Below are 21794 nucleotides of genomic sequence, written 5' to 3'. Positions count from 1 at the left end.
AGGTCATTGCTGACCCTCCCTTGGAATGTGCCTAGGTCTAGGCGGTTCCCGCCGCAAGCCATTATCGCAATCCACTGTAGTTGGCTACCCAGGTAATATAACTCAAAGTCTGGCAATACCAGACCACCTCAGTCGGAGGGTCGGAGAAGAGTAGAGAGGGAAGTCCGTTGTCGGCCACCATCCCAGAGGAGTTCCCTAAGGAGGGCGTCTAGGTCTTTGAACCAGCAGGTTGGTATGTTCACTGGGAGATTAATAAAGAAGTATAACAACCGGGGCAGCATAATCATTTTGGATAAGGACACTTGTGCCATCAGGGAGAGTCTAAGGGAGCGCCAGAATGTTACACAAGATCGCAGGGATCTAAGCGATTTACCTGGCTTTCCATCACGGAAGTCTTGTGGGTCATGGAATATTTGTATCCCCAGGTATTTGAACATGCGGGACACCACGGAATATCAGGGGGACAGGTGATAGGACGTATCGCATCTGCAAGCAGCAGAAACATGCATTTTTTTTCTGTTCACTTTAAGGCTTGAAGGGCCCCCAAACTCCTCAAGTACATTTAAGGCCCAAGGGATCCCAGTCGTACCATCTCGCACATAAACTAAGAGGTCTTCTACATACAATGAGATAATATGGTTAGTGGCACCCCACAGCACTCCTCTGTCCCGACCCTGTATGCGGAACTGAGCCGCAAGGGGTTCGATACCTATATCGAATAGTAGGGGAAGAGGGTACAACCTTGTCTGGTTCCTCTGAATATTCTGTAGGCTTCTGATATTGACCTACAGGTCTTCAGTCTTGCTACTGGGAAACTATAGTAGCTCCACCCACTGCACCCATCGTTCACCCAGTCCCATCCTAGTCATCACCGCCTGCAAGTAATCCCACCTCAGGGAGTCAAATGCTTTCTCCAAGTCAATTGAAATGAGCATAGTGTTGGGGTGTTGCATGCCCTGGGAAACTTGCAAGAGTGGGTATAAGCACCTAGGGTTCAGGGAGGTATTGTGCTTGGGTACAAAACCATTTTGGTCTTCATGTATTAGGTGGAAAATGTGAGGGAGTAGTCAATTAGCCATTATTTTGCTCAGTATCTTGAAGTCACAGTTTAACATGGATAGTGGACGGAAATCGGTCAAAGAGGCCTCTTTAGCCTTGGTTTTGGCAAAGAGACCACTAGCGTCTCCCTCATTGTCTCTGGGAGGATACCCTTATCGTACGCTTCCGTGTACAGTTCAACCAATTTGGGCACCAGGATCTCTGTAAATTACTTATAGAGCTCCGTAGGGAGTCTGTCAGTGGCCAGCATTTTGCCCGCCACCAGCTGTTTAATGGCGGCCTTAACCTCCTCTAATGTTATTGGCTCACCCAGGAGGTCCATGTCTGCCTGTTCCAAGCATTCATAGTGGCAGTGACTGCAACTGGTGTCCCAGCATCAACGGCAGGCCATACTCAGGCTGCCTGTAAAAGAACATGTAGTAGGTTTTAAACGTGTCATTTATACCCTTCGGGATATATACACTTCCCATCGGCCACACGGAGGCTTGTAATCGGCAAGCACTCATTCCCAGGGCACACCAACCAGGCTAGCATTCTACTGGATTTACCCTCCTCCTCATGTACTGAAGCCAGGTATCTCTGGTAGTGGTGGCAGCACAGCCTATACAGTGTCTCATTATATGCTACACGTGTGAAGTAGCTGCTGCCGTGCACCCTGGCTTGCGCCTTGTTCATTATCTCTATTGAGTATCTCTCTCTCTAGGCGATTCAGGTCTTGCTAGAGGGTTCGCCGAATCCTCACCGACTGACCCATACAATGTCCTTGTGTCACTACCTTCAAGGTCTCCCATTCTGTACAGCGGGCCATGGTAGACCCCTTATGGGCGTAAATGTGTTCTATTAAGTGGTTCCTGATGGAGTCTCTATAGGCAGTGTCTTCCAGTGCAACAGCTGGAGTCTCCACGGGCTGTGGTCTGATAGAATTCGCCCTAGATATTCGGTGTGCACGACCTCGGGGCTGAGAGTCTTAGTGCACACCACCCAATCTACTCCGGTATGGAGGTGGTGCAGGCCCGAGTAATATGAGTAGTCCCCGTCTCGAGGGTGCTGGGTCCGCCAGATATCTTCCATACTCCAGTGGGTTATCCAGTCGTTCAGTCCCACCGTCATCTTGTGAGCTACGGCCCCGAATAGTGGGGGGTGAGAGCAGTCCATTTCTATGTCAAGGGTGCAATTAAAGTCTCCTCCCACCAGTAATTGTCCCCCCCCCCCATGAACCTAGCTAATCGGCCTGAAAGAAGTCCCAACAAGATGATCACATGCATCTGGGTAATGAGTACTTCCCATTGCAATACTGAGTGAATTTTGACATCCAACACGTGATCTTCCCACTATCCACCTGATGCCCAAGGCAGCCTTAATGGTTATTTGAAGGTGCTTCAGGTGGTCCTTCCATGAATTTGTAACCAGAATTTCATCTAGGTAAGCCACACAGAACACTTCTAACCCTGACAGAACATGGTTCACCCAGCCCTGGAAAGTGACAGGAGGGTTTTTCAACCCAAAGGGTTTTGCTTAAGCTAGAATAACCCCTCTGGTGTACAAAATGTGGTCTTCTCCGTGGCAGTGCACACTAAAGTGACTGTGCAGCTATGATATAATGAAACTGTGCGAGAGCGAACAGCTGTGACTTTGAACTGTTGAACGAAGAGAGGACCTAGGTGCCCTGTGACCCCTGACCCTATGGGCCACCACTCAACTCACCTGAAGCGAAGAAGGAGACCTACAACCAGCTAAAAACCTGCAACATAGACTGCAGGGCCCCTGCATAGATTCCAGGTGGTGGCCTCTGCTGTGGCCTTTCGCAGACTTGATCTTAGGTCCAGACCACTTAAAGTCAGCATATCTCCTCGCGTCAGAGGGAGAGAAAGCCAGACACATACTCTGTGTCCCTGCCGCAGCCAAAAAGCAGATGAAATTCTGAAGTGGTGTGGCAAAACAAATTGGGACTAATAAGAGTAACTGAGTGCACAAAATCAGTACCAGGGATAACACTGCACATGTGCCTGGTACCGGCCCATGGTCGAACTCAAATTCGAGAGAGGGGACCGAGTGAGGGGTGGAGGGAAGGAGGGGAGTACCATCCCCAAATACAGTTGCCCTGCACCAGTAAAGCATCCATATCTATAATTTATAGTAAGTAGTATTGAGTTTTCTGTGCGAAATAAAGCACTACTTTTTAATATAGACAAGTACAGGGTTGGACAATCTATTAATGAGGTGCTGGGTGAGTTCTGAGTTTGAAGCACCCCTCACTCTACCCCAATGAAAAGCCTGGGACAGCTTGCCATCACTACCACTGATAGTCAAGTGCTAAAGGGGTTATACTTGGCCCAGTTTACAGAACCATAGCAGGACTAGCCCTAAGACACCATAGACAAACAACCACAGTCCCCAAAACTGAGGCTCAGTTTCCCCTGCTTGCCCAATGGCTCCACCAAACGGGGTAAGACATGGTCATTTTATCAGGGTCTTTTTTCTTTGCTCAAAATCTTTTTGCTTTGATTTTCAGAGAGTGGCACATAATTTACAGCACACAGTTAAACAAATTGCTTTAAGATGTTTGAGTGGCTGTAATGTATGCTTCTGAGGCCAGTGAAAGCTGAAAACTGGAGAGCATTACAGTGTCATTTTGCAATAGTGCCAGTTTCCATACTATTGCAATTTAATCCCTGGCTATGCTGTCAGTTGATTGTGTGCATACTGCAGTCAATGTTTTCAGGGGGGCTTGTGGGACAGATGATAATGCTGGCACTGGTATCCTCTAGGTGGCTGCAACCAACTTCTGTTGCTTCGAAATTATGAGTGTGATATAAGCAGTCTGAATCCTTGTCTGTTTCATCATATGAAGAGCATCTTCTACATGCTATGTGGAGAGAGCCTGTATGTCTTAGACAGTCCCAAATATAAACCTAGATGGAACGAATCAGGTCACAGCCACCGCGGCATTAAGGGGATACCTTGTCTGAAAGTAGATATTCCACTGTCCATTGGAACATCAATGAACAGAGCAGAAACCATCAACCATTCGCAATGTAGGATAGCTGGCTCTGCTTCCGAATGTTCCAGGATCAGTAGGAGGAAATTAGCATCACAGCACCACATCTAGCAATCATACCTGCCTGGTATAAACAGAGCATTAGATGCCCTGACAGGAGTTTCTGCACCAAGTTGATTGTTTTGCTGAAAGTATCAAGAAATCAACCTTTTCTACCAAGTGGAGCTAAGCAACATAGCTACCAAATCAATGAAAGAGTATGTTTCAGATGAACGAGTTACTTACCTTCGGTAACGACTTTTCTGGTGGATACATTAGCTACCTGTGGATTCCTCACCTCATGAATACTCCCATGGCGCCAGCATTTGACGGAAATCTTCTTACTAGTCTCTGCACGTCGACGAGGACGTCACTCTAGCCCACGCGACGCCGTCTGACGTCATACAGGCAATAAGAAGTCCTCGCCGACGTGCCGATGACAGTACCAACATTTTTTACGTGCATGAGAATAATAATAATAACCCAATGCAATGAAAGAGCAAAGCAACATCTCTTAATATTGTAAATCACACAACATTGCAATAAAATAGCTGTAGATTTAATATAACCTTTTTTTTTTTTTTTTTTTTTTTTACACAAATAAATATATTTATACATACGAATCATGTATATACCCAATATATATATAGATTTATATATACATATACACATATATACAAATATCATACATGCAAAATGTATTGCAACTTTGAAGACCAAAAGGAGCACCCTCAAGGATTGCTTGGAGAGACCAAAAAGGCAACGGGGAGGCGGGTGGGACCGTGAGGAATCCACAGGTAGCTAATGTATCCACCAGAAAAGTCGTTACCGAAGGTAAGTAACTCGTTCTTCTGATGGATACAACTACCTGTGGATTCCTCACCTCATGAATAGAGTCCCAAAGCAGTACCACGCCCGGCGGTGGGTGCCTAAATGGTCAAACCAAGAAATCCTGCAGCACTGACCGTGCAAAATGACCGTCCCTTCTGACCTCAGAGTCCAAACAGTAATGTTTCACAAAAGTGTGAAGGGACGACCAAGTTGCGGCCTTGCAGATGTCAACCACAGGAACACCCCTGGCCAAGGCCGAAGAGGCCGACTTAGCTCTGGTGGAGTGAGCTCTAATGCCCTCAGGCGGATCCTTCTTTGCCAAAGAGTAACAGATTTTAATGCAAAGAACAACCCACCTGGAGAGTGTTCTCTTGTGGACTGCCTTTCCTCTCCTCTTGCCCACGTATCCGACAAACAGCTGATCCTCCAGCCTGATATCCTTCATTCTGTCGATATAGAAGCTCAACGCCCTTTTTGGGTCCAGGCGATGTAGTCTTTCTTCCTCCTTTGAAGGATGAGGCGGAGGATAAAACGTGGACAAAGTGATTGTCTGAGCCAAATGGAAGGGTGAAACAACCTTCGGAAGGAAAGCAGCCTTGGTCCTCAACACCACCTTATCCCCATAAAACGTTATATAAGGGGGTTTAACCGATAAGGCCTGCAACTCACTCACTCTCCTTGCAGATGTTATAGCTACCAGGAATACTGTTTTAATAACCAAATACCTTAAGGGGCAAGAATGCATAGGCTCAAAAGGGGACCCCATAAGGAAAGTCAGGACCAAGGACAAATCCCATTGAGGCATAACGAATGGTTTTGGAGGATATTGATTCAGAAGACCTTTCAAGAATCTGAGAACAATAGGGGATTTAAATAACGATGGTTGGTCTGGAAGACAAATGAAGGCTGACAAGGCCGACAAATAACCCTTAATGGTAGCTACTGCACAACCTTTCTGCGCTAGAGACAGTGCAAAAGACAAAACATGTGACAGACGAGCATGTAAGGGATCAATCTGTCTCTCTCCACACCACATAACAAATTTAGACCACCTATTAGCGTAGATAGATTTAGTGGAGTGTCGCCTGGCCGCTAAGATAACATCCACTACATCAGGCGGGAGAGAGAAGGAACTCAGGTTGCCCCGTTCAATCTCCAAGCATGTAGGTGCAGACTCTGGAGGTTGGGGTGTAAAACCTGCCCCTGCGACTGCGAGAGGAGGTCTGCCCTGAGAGGGAGACGGAGCGGAGGGCACAGTGAGAGTTGGAGAAGGTCGGAGTACCATACCCTCCTTGGCCAATCCGGAGCTATTAAGATGACTTGGGCCCGGTCTTGGCGAATTTTCCTCAACACTCGAGGAATCAAGGGTATGGGGGGAAACGCGTAAAGCAACTGGTCGCACCAGGTTATCTGAAACGCGTCCCCCAACGCTCCCTGCATCGGATACTGGAGGCTGCAGAATAACGGGCAATGCGCGTTCTCCCGAGTGGCAAACAGATCTATCCGAGGAAACCCCCACATCTGGAAGATTAAACAGACTTGATCTGGATGGAGACGCCACTCGTGGTCTGCCGAGAATTGGCGACTGAGACTGTCCGCACGTACATTCAAGACCCCGGCCAGATGATTTGCCACCAAGCAAATCTGATGGTCCTTTGCCCAGGACCATAGCCGAAGAGCTTCTCTGCAGAGAAGGTACGACCCTACTCCTCCCTGTTTGTTTATGTACCACATCGTGGTAGTATTGTCCGTCAGGACCTGTACCGACTGACCACGAAGGGATGGGAGGAAGGCCTTGAGAGCCAAACGTACAGCCCGTAACTCCAACAGATTGATATGAAACACCTGTTCCTCTGGAGACCAAAGCCCTTTGATCTCCAGATCCCCCAGATGAGCTCCCCATCCTAGGGTGGAGGCATCCGTTATTACCGTGGCCACTGGTGGCGACTGCGCGAACGGCTTCCCCTGTGAAAGATTGTTGCCCGCAATCCACCACTTCAATTCCACAGCAGCATCTCTGGAGATCTTGACAGTACCTTCTAAATCTCCCTTGTGTTGAGACCACTGCCTTCGGAGGCACCACTGAAGAGCCCTCATGTGCCAGCGAGCATGCGTGACCAACAGAATGCAGGAGGCGAACAAACCGAGCAGACGAAGGACCTTGAGGACTGGAACTACCGCTCCATTTCGAAACATTGGAACCAATTCCTGAATATCTTGAATCCGCTGAGGCGGAGGAAAGGCTCGACTCAATGTTGTATCCAGTACTGCCCCTATGAACAGGAGGCGCTGAGAGGGCTCCAGGTGAGATTTGGGCACGTTCACCGAAAAGCCCAGGTCGAACAACAACTGGGTTGTTGACTGCAGATGATGCGACACAAGCTCCGGGGACTTGGCTTTGATTAACCAGTCGTCCAAGTAAGGGAATACTGCTATCCCCTTCCTTCTGAGCTCCGCCGCAACCACTGACATCACCTTTGTGAAGACTCGAGGTGCTGAAGTAAGACCAAACGGGAGGACCGCAAACTGATAGTGCTGCGACCCTACCACAAACCGGAGATACTTCCTGTGCGACTTGAGTATCGGGATATGAAAGTAAGCATCCTGCAAGTCGACAGACACCATCCAATCTTCCTTGTTCAACGCCAAAAGCACCTGTGCTAGGGTCAGCATCTTGAACTTTTCCTGTTTGAGGAACCAATTCAAGATCCTCAGATCCAGGATTGGTCTCAACTGACCATCCTTTTTGGGAATCAGGAAGTATCTTGAGTAACAACCTCGACCCTTTTCCTGCTCTGGGACCAACTCTACCGCGCCCTTTGAAAGGAGGACTTGAACCTCCTGTTCTAGCAACAGGAGGTGTTCTTCTGAACAATAAGATGGGCGGGGCGGGATGAGGGGCGGGAACTCCCGAAAGGGAAGGGCGTAGCCTTTTCCCACAATGCCGAGAACCCAAGTGTCCGTTGTGATAGACCTCCACTTGTGGAGAAAACGCTGTAATCTTCCCCCTACAGGAGAGGAGTGAGTGGGAAACGGTGGAAGCCTAAGGCTGCTTCCCCTGCTGCACCCCTCCAGAGGACGAGGAAGAGGCAGAGTGCTGTTGAGAGGCTCCTCTGGTACGGACCCCACCCCTCCCCCTCCCTCTAAATGACCTATAGGGGAGGGAAGAGGCGGGTTGCTGGAACCTCCCCCGAAAGGAAGAGGAATAAGAGCCACGCCCAAATCCCCGAAACCTCCTGAAAATTCTAGAAGAGGCAGAGGAAGAAGGAGCTTGCAGTCCTAACGATTTGGCTGTGGCTCTGCTCTCCTTAAATCGTTCCAAGGCCGAATCTGCCTTGGCTCCAAACAGTCTGTCCCCATCAAACGGGAGGTCCAGCAGGGTCGACTGCACATCCGCAGAGAACCCTGAGTTTCGGAGCCAGGCCTGTCTTCTTGCCACCACAGCCGTGCCCATCGCCCTGGCCACCGAGTCGGTCGTGTCCAGCCCAGACTGGATAATCTGGGTCGCGGCAGCCTGGGCGTCCGAGACCACATCCAAAAGACCCTGGGGAAGCTCCGTGAATGAAGACGAAATATCATCCATCAGCGCATGGATGTACCTCCCCAGAATGCACGTGGCGTTGGTGGCCTTCAACGCCAAACTGCATGACGAAAATATTTTCTTGGACTGCGCATCCAGTTTCTTGGAGTCTCTGTCTCCAGGCACCGTCGGGAAGGAACCAGGCGCTGACTTTGAGGAACAGGAGGCTTGCACCACCAAGCTCTCCGGCGTAGGGTGTCTAGAGAGAAAGCCAGGGTCAGATGGTGCAGCTCGATACCTCCTGGCCACAGCCCTATGAACGGCCGAGGAAGACACCGGCTTCTTCCACACCTCCAACACCGGATCCAGCAAAGCCTCATTAAATGGCAAGAGAGGCTCAGCTGCAGCAGAGGCCGGATGCAATACCTCTGTCAGCAAATTCTGCTTTGCCTCTGCCACCGGCAAAGGCAGGTCCAAAAAGCTCGCTGCCTTCCTCACCACAGCATGAAAGGAAGCAGCCTCCTCCGTATATTCCCCTGGAGATGAAAGGTCCCACTCAGGGGAAGTGTCCAGCCCACTGGCTGTATCCAGACCATGCAGTCCGTCTCCAGAGTCCTCAATCTCTCCCTCCTCTAGGACTCGCTGGTACTCTTGCTCTTCTAAAAGACGGAGAGCACGCCTCCTCGAATGAAGTCTCTCCTCGATACGCGGAGTCGACATGGCCTCCGCCGACGTCGAAGAACGGCGCCGATCTCCAGAAGCATCTGACGCCGCGTCCGGCGCCACAGGCAGCTTCGGCGCCGAGGCAGGAGCCGGAGGACGAGGTCTTGGAGCCGATGGACCAACCGGAGTCACAGGGCAAAATCCTGACTTCGACGGAGGGGCAACCTCCGGGGCCGAAACATCCGAAGCCACCGGAGCGGCCACCGACGCCGGCACCGGCGCCGAGCCCACATTCCCAAAAGGGAGAAAGGGCATAAAGGGTGCCGGCCGAAGAGGCGCAGGATCACCCAACGAAAAGGCCAAGGGCCCCGAAGGACCAGCCGGAGCAGCTCCTGGAGCCATCTGCTGAAAGATGGTATACATCGCATTAAGAAACGCGGTACTATCGGCTCCAGGAGTGGGAAAAGCCGGATACTGGGGTGCCTGGATCGAAGGCGACCCCGACGCCGGCCTCGACGTCTGCGACGCCGGAGAAAACACAAGAGGCTGCACCACCTCAATCACTGACGCCTGACCAGGTGAAGTCGGTGACGCCGGAGAGGGCAACGGCGTCGATGGATGCGGCGTGACCGTGGGGCTGACCTCCCAAGTCCTCCGACGCCGAGCCGAAGGTGACCTCGAATGAGACTCCTTGCTGGAGTGACGTCGTGAGTCTCTACGGCGCCGGGAGTCTCGATGACGCCGGTGAGACCTTGGCGAAGAAGACTTCTTATGATGTTTCTCCTTCTTCTTTGACTTTGCCATGAATAACTTGGCCTCGCGCTCTTTGAGGGCCTTCGGATTCATGTGTTGACATGAATCGCAAGTCGAGACGTCGTGGTCGGAGCTCAAACACCATAGACAGTCGGAGTGAGGATCTGTAACTGACATCTTGCCCCCACACTCTCGACAGGGCTTGAAACCCGACTTCCTCTGAGACATTGTTACCGCAGAGAAGACTACGCAGCAGACAATACACTGTAACCACGAAGGTAACAGTAACTCCCTCGAAGATAACCGTTTCGAATGCACGGAAAAAAGGGAACTGTCATCGGCACGTCGGCGAGGACTTCTTATTGCCTGTATGACGTCAGACGGCGTCGCGTGGGCTAGAGTGACGTCCTCGTCGACGTGCAGAGACTAGTAAGAAGATTTCCGTCAAATGCTGGCGCCATGGGAGTATTCATGAGGTGAGGAATCCACAGGTAGTTGTATCCATCAGAAAGCATAGTTTGAGATGCAGAGCCTGGTGGTTTGTATCTATTCACCATTCTAGTTATAATGTTTAGAAAGGAATTATTTGCAATGATGAAATAACAAACTAATCAATAATTCTGGGATTGCAATAAAGTAGATATTGTATAATTGATATACGGGCTCGAAAGGTATCTATTTTTATTTTAATCATGTAAAACACATAAAGATATTCATATAATATACAAGTGAGTTGAATGAGGGTGACCCATTGTTGTTCTAATACTAATGTAGAGCTAGCAGCAGATTAAGTTGATTTTTTCTCTTTGTCTGTAGAAATATCAGAATGTAGCAGATTTGTTGTCCGAGAGTTCTTCACACAAACCTTTCAGTAACAAGTCTGAATTATGGTGACCTCCATGGGGAACCGATTACAAACCTTATCCACTCTATTTGCTGGGATTCAGAGTACATGAAGTCAATGATGCGCATGGGCTAATGGTATTACTTCATTAAATATGTACATACTAATTCTGTTTATAGACATGTGCTAAGGCTTCTGGGCAAGACTATAGATTACGATTCAAGCATGTGAATCTATTGAAGATACAATGCTTGAGAATTATATATATACATTTCAAGGAACTATGTAACACTGCATCTCCTACTAAAGATGGATAGGAAAAAATATTTGAAATGTCCCTACAGGTGCCACACATCTTCCCATGCTGTGAAGCTAACAACAGATTTGAAGAAAAACAGTTAGATGCATGAACTCTATGTTGGGAGATAATCTGATCAATGGTCCCGTAACAATGATACCAGCCATTAAATAAAAAATTTAGGAAGTTGTAAGCAAAAGCAATGACAATAAACAGTGCTCAAATCAAAGAACCTAGAGGTAAGAATGACTGAACTATTGAGTTTTAAGGAGATGGAAGATTTCTGCAGGCAGCTGGCATATTTTAGACAGATGCCCATGAATTGCTACACCAGATCCGAGAAGATATGTCTGTTCCACATGGCAGGAAAGGGTGTAATTGCATTCTTGTCCACTCAGGCAGCAATGGGGACCAGTAATCTAAATAACACAGCATACAATCCCCCTTCTAGCAAATAAATGTGGTCTACTTGGTAAATAAAAGGTCCAGTATAATGTCCACGGGAACATTAAGATGCATAACAATTCACAAACCTGTCAAAGAAAGGGAACGTCTGGACTAATGCGTTAAATATATGATGATGTAATGTAACAAGCTAATTTACGGTCTGATTTTCAATTATACGAATCACAAATCAATGCTTTACATTAAAAAAAAATCCAACCTCACCAAACTCGGCCATTGTAATAGCTCTGAAGTCATACTTCCCCAGGTTACTCAATGTGGCAATTAAAAATCAGAGAACACAAAGAAGAAACAATTCACATACCTTGAAGGGGTGACCATATATAGATTCCCCACCTGATCCAGTACCAGTAGGATCACCTCCCTGTACTATGAAGTCTGGCACAACCCGGTGAAATATTGTGTTGTCATAATATCCTATAACAGATAAAACAAACATAAAACACTACAGTAAGAATTCCACTGTGGACTTATTTTCACATTTAATTTATTAAATTAACATGAAATAGTCTAGCTCTGTATACACAGGGACATTTACAAAAAGTGTACATTATCAAAGGTTGACCTATCTTTTGATTTGGTTGAAAATCTTTGGAGTTAAGAATTGTGTGAATAAAAATATTGGGGCCAAAACCTCAGAGGAGTGTTCAGGTAAATTGTTAGTGCTGGGTTTAGGGTTAGAGTTAGTGTTCGGAAGACTATTTGTTTAAGACTATCAGAAAAGAAAAGGGTAGGTCTAATTCAAGGGGTTTGTGGATGATCTCTTCCTGTTTTTTTAATAGGTAAAACATAATGAACTTTAAGAAAAATCTAATATTTTCTGAACTAAAGTATTGTGATCTTTGGAGAAACAAACAATGCGATAGGAACTTGAAATTTCTAAAAACAGTAAAGGATAGAGAACTGGAAATATTTGTGCAAGATAAATTCTTGAGTTATTTTTTAACCAAAAAAAGGACATGGAATCCCAACAATTAAAATGAAAACTGTCATGTATAAATATTCAGCCATTTATAGCAGGCAAAGATTTTCCTAAGTTTAAGAACATAAAAATGGCAAATACTCTTGGTCAGATTTGGCTTTTAATTTTTTTCTTAAATGTTAGACTGTCCTAATTTTCAGTATTGGAATTGTCAGTATATACATCTTCCTCTCCCAATACCTGCTTGAGTTCCTGGACAACTGAAAGATCCCTATTGTGTCACCATAGCAAAGCAAATGTGAAAAAGGTTGGAGAGTGAGGTTAAAGACAAAGGTGAGATTTACAGGAAAGAACACTTTAATGAATAATAGGCTGGTAGGCGTGTATTTGAGGGCGAAGGAGGAGACGGAGGCATGAGGTGAAGTGAATGAGGTGGGGAGCTTAATATGGGTGAAGGTGGTGGGTGAAGCATGCACATATGTGTGTCCAAGATGTGGATGGGGGTCTACTAATATGATGGAAGAATAAAGAGGCAGAAAGGTGAGAGCAAAGGGGTTGTCAATAGGAGAGCAAGAAAGAAGAGTTAAGGGCTAGGGCAGACAGTGAGGAGGTCTGGAAAGTGATGAGATGAGGAGGTGGATGGGACTTGATTAGGTATAGAGTTAATTGAAGATAGCAACCGAGGACCAGAGGAGGATGGGAAGGAAGAGGTGGAAGAGCGGAAAGGAGATACACCGTTGCACTAAAAGAAAAAAAAGTGAAAACCTAAATTAATTTCTCCCACTGATAATTACCTGCATCCCAGTCCGTCGCTCACTGGGGCACTGTGCAGATAACTCCCACAAAAATGGTTTTGTCAAATGAACCAGAAAAGACAGGTATAGGACTTTTAGACTCTGCCTCCTAAGTGAATTAATGGATTTACAGTTTGCACAATCTTTACAAAGTGCTGTAATTAAGAAAAAGTTTCCTCAACACATGAACGCAGTTCATGGTTCTACATTATCCTCAAGTTCAGTCGACTATCATATGCACATGATTCTTTTGATTTGTTCTGGCAATCATCACAACAAGATCTGCTTTCATTTGACAGGTGTCCCTCAGTTCAAGGTAATTTTGGGTATGCATTGGTTTGCATAACCATTATACTCAATTGACAGCTAGAACAGTACCACTGAATTATTATGGGTAATTTATGGAGGTATTTCATAAGAAACAAGCACTGGCAATCCCAATAGGCTTCACCTATGCGAGATCTACAGGCCTTGTCAATGTTTTTACACATGTTGCAGAGCAGCAACAATGCTGCTGTCAAAAAGACTGAAAGTAAAGAAAATAGCACTATAATGCAGTCAATGATGGCCACGTCATACCACTATGTTTTCTCAACTTTAAGCCATGTTGCTCAGCAGCAAAAGCTGCTGTGAAAGATTTCTTTATAACAATGATAAAGCCAATAAATCTTGCATTGGTGAAAACTATTGGCTTTGCACTGCCAATGCTTGTTAAGATCTATCAGAAGGCGGTACATAAGGTCCACTTTGGGGGACCCTTCCCCTTCAACTAATGCAGGAGGTCTGGCATAGACTGTACTTTGAGCTGCTAGGTGAACGCACCCTGGGCATGATTTTAGCCATGCTTTCCAGAAAAACACTCTCTGCGTTCCTATGTCCCAAAATAAGCATGTTTCTGGTGTGTTCCTCTTCAATAAATGCAGATTGTTCTAAAGTTGAGATGAGTTTTGTGCAAATAATCTATGGATCTTTTGTGAGCGCCACACATGGACATTTCACTTCAAAACCTGAAGCAGCCAAGTCTAACAGAACATGTTACAAAAGCAGCCCTTGCATTTTGGTGGATGGTTCCCAATCGGGAGCGGACTAGAATGCATTGAGCAGCATGTGGCTGCAGCTCAATAAAAAAAATAAAAAAAAATAAGAACACCACGCACTCTTCTACACCGTGAACATAAGATGTGACTGCGAGAGGTCAGCGATTGTGTTGGACCTGGCATCTTTGGTGTGGTTTTCCCACCAACGTTTTGCCTTCCAGCACATTTTTACTGACTTTGTTTTTGCTGGCTTTAGGACTAGGTGCACTGCTAACCAGTGCTAAAGTGCTTGTGTTCTCCCCTTTAAACATGGTAACACTGGCTTACACCCAATTTGCACTTTTATTTTACGTGCAAGTCCCTAGTAACGTGGTATTGCATGTACCCATGGCCTGTAAATTAAATGGTACTACTGGGCCTGCAGCTCTCATTTTGCCACTCACTTCAGAAGCCCTTTAAACAAGTTTCAGGTCTGCCACTACAGCCTGTGTGTACAGTTTTAAACAGCCATTTCGACTTGGCAACATAAACCTCTTGCCAGGCCCAAACCTCCCCTTTTATTACATACAAGTCACCCATAGCGTGGGCTCTAAACCCCCAGAGAGTAGGGTGCAATGTATTTAAAATGTTATGCATGTGCGTTTAAGATTTACCTGTCCTGGTAGTGGAAAAACTCATAAATTTGTTTCACTACTGTGAGGCCTACCTCTTCCATAGGGTAACACTGGCTTAACCTATGACCTTTAATAAGTGATAACTTTCAATTAGGAGCAGGTAGAAATCTAGAGTTTGATGTCTAAAGAATTATACTTTAAAGCCCCTTTTATTAGTCGGATTTTAAGTCACAATTCTGAAAATGGTACTTTGGCATTTTCCTATCCCAGCCATTTGATGTCTGCTAATTTTATCCATGGTCACATGACTAGGTGTAGCTGGCAGTTGGTCCCTGGGTATCGCTCCAGACAGTGAGACAATGGGCCATGGGTGTTGGCAGGTTTGGCCGTCTCTGACTTGATGAGGGGGGGAGCAGTCACCTATCACAAGTGCACATCACAAAGGCCCCTCTTAAGCACACTCAAGAAGGGTTTGACATCAGTCTTCTGTGACCCGAGAGCAAGGAGGCAGGAACTTCTAAGCACCTCTGGGGAGGATGGGTGGGGTGGGGTTAGTACCCTCTAGAATCTTCTCCTACTTCAAAGTGGACACCAGGTTTAAATATTGAACCTTCATGTCCAACTCTTCAGATCATTTCTGGACCTGTGGACCCAGCAAGAAGAGGAACTGCCCAGCAGTGCAAAGTCTGCCCTGCTGCCCAAGACTGCTTTGCTGCACCAGGACACTTCTGCTACTGCTCGTGACTTGCTGACCCTAGTCTTCCTTTGTGTCCCAGGACTACAAGAAGAATCTCGAAGTGTCAGTCGGCTGACCTCTTCTGAAGCCGCAAAGACACCACAGGCCTCACAACACAACCACAGGCCTCACAACACAAAGCATCTTGCAGGAAGGCCATCAGAACTGCTGCTGGGTGACGGATCCCAGTTGCAGAGCTTCGCATCTCACCCGCCAGTCATCCGAACAGCTGCTGTGCGACGCATCATTGATGCTAGACTTCCCATTACAGCCACCACCCATGGGAACCACCGCTGCCCAATGCATTCCTCGACGCGGGCCCTCGCAACACTCCGCAACCAGGGTTTAAGGTACTCTTGTTCTACCTGGGTCCCTGTTTTCAGCCCGTGCTCCATTGTGGTCAGCCTAAACGTTTGACTTTGTCCCAGTCTGGCACTGCCAGATAACCACAGTTCGCGCTTTGTGAGTCTAGCCACTATTTCTGTTGCAAACTGTTAAACTGCATATCTCCAGTTCTGATTGGCTTCTTGTTGCTTTGGTGTCAAATCATTTATTAAATGTTACCCTATTTCTCTAGCTTGGTGTGGGATTTGTCTTGTGTTGCGTTTTTGTGTTTTCACTTTATTACTGTTTGAAGTGCTGCACAAATACTTTATATATTGCCTCCAAGTTAAGCCTAACTGCTTTAGTGCCAAGCTACCATAGGGTTAACCACAGGTTAGTTTGGGATTTGCTTGTGTTTCACCCTGACAAGGATTGTGGCTCCTACTTGAGTAGGAGTTCATCCCTCATCCAGTAACCCAATTTCCAAAAGTTTGTTTATATGCTGCAGCTGAGATGCACTTGTTTACAACTACGCTGTAACACCACACTTAACTTTAGCCATGCTAATAATGTGATGGCTTGCTGGAAGGGGGCCCTAAACCAGAATGGAACAGCCCCTCCAACCTCCAGCTTTTAATGCAGCTGGTCAAACAGGCATTACACAGTGAAGTTGATAGGCAGGCTGTGCCTCATTTCGAATGGGGTGTTTTGCAGTATTCTGTTATTTGTGTCACTTGAGAGGAGTGGGAAACTGGCCTCATTTCAAATGGAGTGTTTTGCAGTATTCTTTTATTTGTGGGGCATGAGAGTTGTGGGAGGGAGAGCAAGCAAGGCTAGTGTCAGCTTACAACAGCAGACCGCTTTGCACCAAAGACTCACCAACAGGTTACGGTAGCAAACAAGAATGAGGTCACAGATACAACAAGAAAAACAAGCATTTACAATGCAACGGGTCTCGCGTTTGCTCATGTTAGAGCTGATTGCGTTGTAAACTCTTAACCCGACTTTTCACCTATCGGGCAAAAGTGCATTTATGTACATAACCCGAAAAAGTGAAATCAAGTATGTAAAGCGCTCGACTTCTGCCAAGCGAGATCGCGCTCCTAAATTAGAGAAAAAAAAGTCCACGAGCCCGATGGAAAACAGCGAGCCTCGCATGTTTTCTGTACTTGGTCGCTGCGCTCGAGGAGGGCTAGCCACCGGAAAAGGCATGACATATGCGTGCCTTCGACTAATGCAAGCAAGCAGATTTTATTAGGGAAGCCCACGAACCAATAAAAAACACTGACGTGAAGTTGACAGGGCTCCAAGCCCTTTTCTAAATACAAAAGAGTCTCGCTGCGATACGCGTGCGCGAGCGCATGCAACGCAGGCTCGACCCTAAAAAGGATGGAGGAGTAATGGAGGCAAGCAACAATTAAGTGGGAGGGCAGAGAGGGAGGAAGAGTTGGATAAAGAAGGTTGGAGAGGGCCTTCAAACACATGCATTCGTATGGAGTGCTAGTTTAAAAATAAAAAGAATTACCACTGCAAGCCCTCTGCAATACCCCAGCTAGTGGAAGGACACTGGCAGGAAGCTCCACTTGATCCATGTTCCATGACAAGGACATAGACGAAGACCCAGCAGGAAGCAAGGAGAAGAGACGGACCAACAGAAAGCAAGGAAATGAGAGTAACTTTGGAGCTTACCAATGTAAAGTTTAATAATAGGTGGGCTCTAAACCCCTTTTGAGAATTCTTTTAGTTACAAGAGATTAGGCAAGCACAGGGCAAGAGCTGTGCACGCAAAACCTAACAAGCACTGGCAAAGCCAACAGGTCTTGCCTATACGAGTGGATGGGGTGGGGCAGATTAGGGTATACTGGAGTGGGATAGATTGGAGTGGTGTGGAGTCGAATGGCATGGTGTGTTGTAGAATGTCTTGGGGGGCGTAGAGTGGAGTGTTGTAAAATAGAGGGAAAGGGCGTAGAATTGTGTGTAGTGGCATAGTCTGGAGTATGCACGGTGTGGCAGTGCACTGCCATTAGAGACAACACATTTTTTATTGAAATCACCATTACATTTGCACCGAAATACGGTTTTACTGAACACAAACGATAATGTGTGCAAACATCATCACCTAGTGCATTGATGTGTTTTGATCATATTCAAATATGTGTTTCCACCACACTTCAGAATTATAAAAAAAGTGATTCATTTGTACTAATTCTGATATATTCTGAAACATCCGCACAGTTCATTTTTGTTCTTATATTGTTGTGTGCTAGAAAAACAAAAATCATACTACACCCTCTACTCTTACATAAGATATGCTGCAGGATTGTAACATAATTCTCTCACTTTTAAATCAGAGAAAGAAAAGCAAACACCAAGCTCCGTTGGTAGAGAGAGCTTGACATTTGACCTCTGTCTTTGAATGCACAGCAAATGTGACAAGAACAAGGTTTAAAGGCCTGTTTACAGAAAGCAAGTTTGTGAAAGAATACAGTAAACAAGATTTGTACAAAGGAAAGGATGCACTCGAGCTGGACAGCCTAAAGCAAATAAAGCCAGCAAATAGAAAACCGGACAGTTTGAGTTACAAACCACAAAGCCAATGGTGAGCAAGTGACAGAATGCATTCCTAGGTCGGCTTTCTGAATGCCCCCAAGATGTCTTTCTGGTAGGCTTTAACCTAAAAAGGAAATGGATTACCCTTCACATAGGAGCTATGACTGCAAGGCTGATTTGGAACTAGGCGTTTCAATACTCTTAAGTTTATGCACTCACTGAACTAGGAAATTAATATCTTAAGCTATAGTAAGAGTAAAACCTGACTAATGGTTCATTAGACAGTCACAGTTGCAGGTCCACTATTTTAGTTCTGAAGCAGAGGGGGCGAGTGAAAGACATAAATAGATTATAGCAATAGAATCACTGTGAATATCACTACCCATTTCTACTGTTGTCCATCTTGTAGGATCAGATATGAAAATATTTATAAAATTAAACCTCTAAGGAGCGAACCATGTTGTCAGAGTCTAAGAGAGTATCAAATATTCGTTTGGGATGTTTGAATATCACAGTGTGTCTTTTATACTCTCCAACAGACCTGCAGTGTAGTAGTGTAGAAAATCTGTCTCTTCTGCATGGTCACCCTGGATTTTCTACCCTTTGCTACACTCTATGTTTTTGCTGGCTTTAGAACTCTGTGCACCTTATTCCTGTGAACCAGTAGTAAAGTGCCCGTGCTCCCCCTTTAAGCATGGCTGAACTAAATATAATTGGTATATTTAATGTGCCTATACATCCCTAATAGTAGGTACAAAATGTACCCTGGACCTGTACGTTAAGTGACGCTAGTGGACTGCAGCATCTATGGTGCCAACCAATATAGTGGCAGTGCAAGCATAACTTCAAGCCTACCTCTGTACACTGACTGTAACAGTGCCAAACATGACCTATAACCTATCAAAATAAACGTTTTTTTGACAGATAACAACCTGCCTTTTGAATATTAATGTTACCCCTATGTAGGCCATGTAACCAAGAAGGTAGGGTGCCTGGCATTTAAAAGTAGGACACGCAGGATTTTCATGTTAACAAGTTTCTTACAGTAACTACCACCCAAAAGCTACTTTCACTATAGGAAGGCTGGCTGGCCCATAGAGAAACACTGGGAAGCAATATTAAAAACGAATACTCCATTTCACAAATGGGACCAGCAAGAAAAATATTTAAACTATTTTTAATAGTAATTAAAAATTCTATTCAATAGTGAAGTTGGGTTTTTAATACAAATAAAGGAAACGTTTTTTAAAGAAAGTTACATTTCCCTGCCTGACGTTCCTGTAGGCTAATTTGCTAATTAGTGATTTAAATTGTAGTGGCTCTCCAGCTTCTCCCAGCCAATGGTTAGCCTTGAACAGGTGTGACAAACGTATGAAATGCCTCCAAGGAGCAAACAATGGTCTGAACTGAATGAGCAGAGATGACTCCTTTGAAATGCACAGAATATGCATGGCAGGAGCTGTGGGAATCCTTTGTGACTTTACACTGTCAAATCCTGGCTGACAGGTCTACTTGATTCACATTTAACACTTGGGGGGCAGTTGAAAGGCAAAGAACAGGATACAAATACAATTCTTGTTTATCTACAGTCTGGTTGCTGGAGGGCCCTGCTTTTTTCCTATCAGACTTTTGTCTCTGACTGTGCTGTGATTGAAGTAAACTGGATTTTAGTTTTACATGTGAGGGACACTAGGATTATACACAGTATAATCCCCACATATCTCAGCACTCCAAGCTAAAGTTTTACGAGGCCAACGACTTTCACAATCTTGAAAATGCCCTAACACATTGCATTTCGGTACTCCTAAGCTTATGAAGGAATGCAAGTGGGAGGGGAAAAAAAACAACAACTTTCCATCAGCATCTTAAAGGATTTTGGAAAAGTCCCCTCACACACTACTTAACACAGCATGCTTCATCACAGGCAACCTAACCACACCTGAGTAGGTAAATGCCACTCTGGTGGACTTGACTTTTGAAGTGAGTTCTTACAAAGGCGTCTTCCTTGAATAGTGCAGGGGTCCAGATAAAAAGAATTTCAAGGTTTACATAAAGGACATTTCCTCTATTAGTCTGGGAACCTTCAATATAAAAACAAACATTTAGAGGTAAACCTAGAACAGCATGGTTCAGTTGCCCCACAAAAGGTTTAGCCAACATGTTTTGGCTGGCTGTACAGCCTGTATGGGTCCACAGCCTTCTTCCGGCGTCTCTATATCCCTGCCTATTTGTTCATGTGTTGAATACATATGAGGCCTAATGCTCTCATACTTATAATGTTTTCCACTGTTGGGAACACCTGTCAGAAAGAACAAAAACATTTGAATTGTTAGTACCTTTAATGTGCCCTCCAATTAGCTAAAACATAGCAAGCTGTACAATGTATAGCATGTAAGCACACCTCCTTAGTGAACACTGCAAACAAACAAACAGAGTGGTGGATGCATATCTTCGCACATGTGATCATGCTGGTGTTGCATTGAATAATGGTGTCTCTTGGTGCACTTGCCCTAACATAGTGTGAATTCAGGCTTTTTCTAGCAGTGTGGGGGCAGATTCCCTGGAATCACACACTATATGAGGGGGAAGAACAAACAATCTCCCTTATCTAGATACTAGGAATTCTCTATATAGGTTGCTTTTTGTTTTATATTTGACCACTGCCCAGATCAAAGTGCCTACTGTGCTCTGGATAACCTACAACCAGGATATACTGTGGACAGTGAGTACTGGCACTAGCTTTTATTCCTAGAGGCCCATTGTTTTCTTTAATCTTTCTCTTTCATAACTGTGATAAAATTGTGTAATTTGTGGTAATATACCACAAAATTGTGGGTGTTGTAAAAGTGTACATTTGCCTACAAGCAACTTGTTTCATCTCAAATTGTAACTTATAATCAACTTAAATCAAGCTTTTTTGCTCTCCCATGTGGGGTACCTTAGAGATCTTCCTTAAGCCTGACAAAGTTTAATTTATATGCATCTCTGCTGGCCAAACTAATTAACCTGCCATAAAACCATGAGAGATAATGGGCTTGTAGTGTGGTCAGTTTCATGTATACTTTGCGCGTTAGCTTTGGGATTTAGGCCGTCGTGCACTTTGCCCTGGATGTATTTTATTCCTTTGCTTGCAGCATAGAGCCTCTGTGCACTTTGCTCTAAATGCTTTTTATTCATCCTCGTACTGTTATTTTTCAAATAGCCAGTTCTACGGTCTTGTTTTATTTTCTTCTATCACACTGTTTAGCTTACTTCAGCACTGGAGTTCTCAAACAATACATTCTTGTTCGCTCTGTGCTTCAGTCAAGGATACAGCCTGGTACATTGCCGATAGACGTGGTAGGAGT

The 21794-nt window shown here is 45.5% G+C and overlaps 1 protein-coding gene across 1 annotated transcript in view; it reads right to left on the bottom strand.

The window, feature by feature from the left end:
- The window catches only part of CWC27 (CWC27 spliceosome associated cyclophilin), a 998568-nt gene that overhangs the window by 948097 nt on the left and 28677 nt on the right, over nt 1-21794 (bottom strand). The window contains exon 3 of the mRNA XM_069222723.1: nt 11775-11887. Coding sequence (XP_069078824.1) covers nt 11775-11887 — 113 coding nt within the window. The remainder of the gene's footprint in view (nt 1-11774; nt 11888-21794) is intronic.

This window comes from Pleurodeles waltl, chromosome 1_1 (assembly GCF_031143425.1).
Source record: "Pleurodeles waltl isolate 20211129_DDA chromosome 1_1, aPleWal1.hap1.20221129, whole genome shotgun sequence".
NCBI lineage: Eukaryota > Metazoa > Chordata > Amphibia > Caudata > Salamandridae > Pleurodeles > Pleurodeles waltl.
The sequence above is the reverse complement of the archived record's forward strand: the minus strand, read 5'-3'. Positions and strand labels throughout refer to the sequence as shown.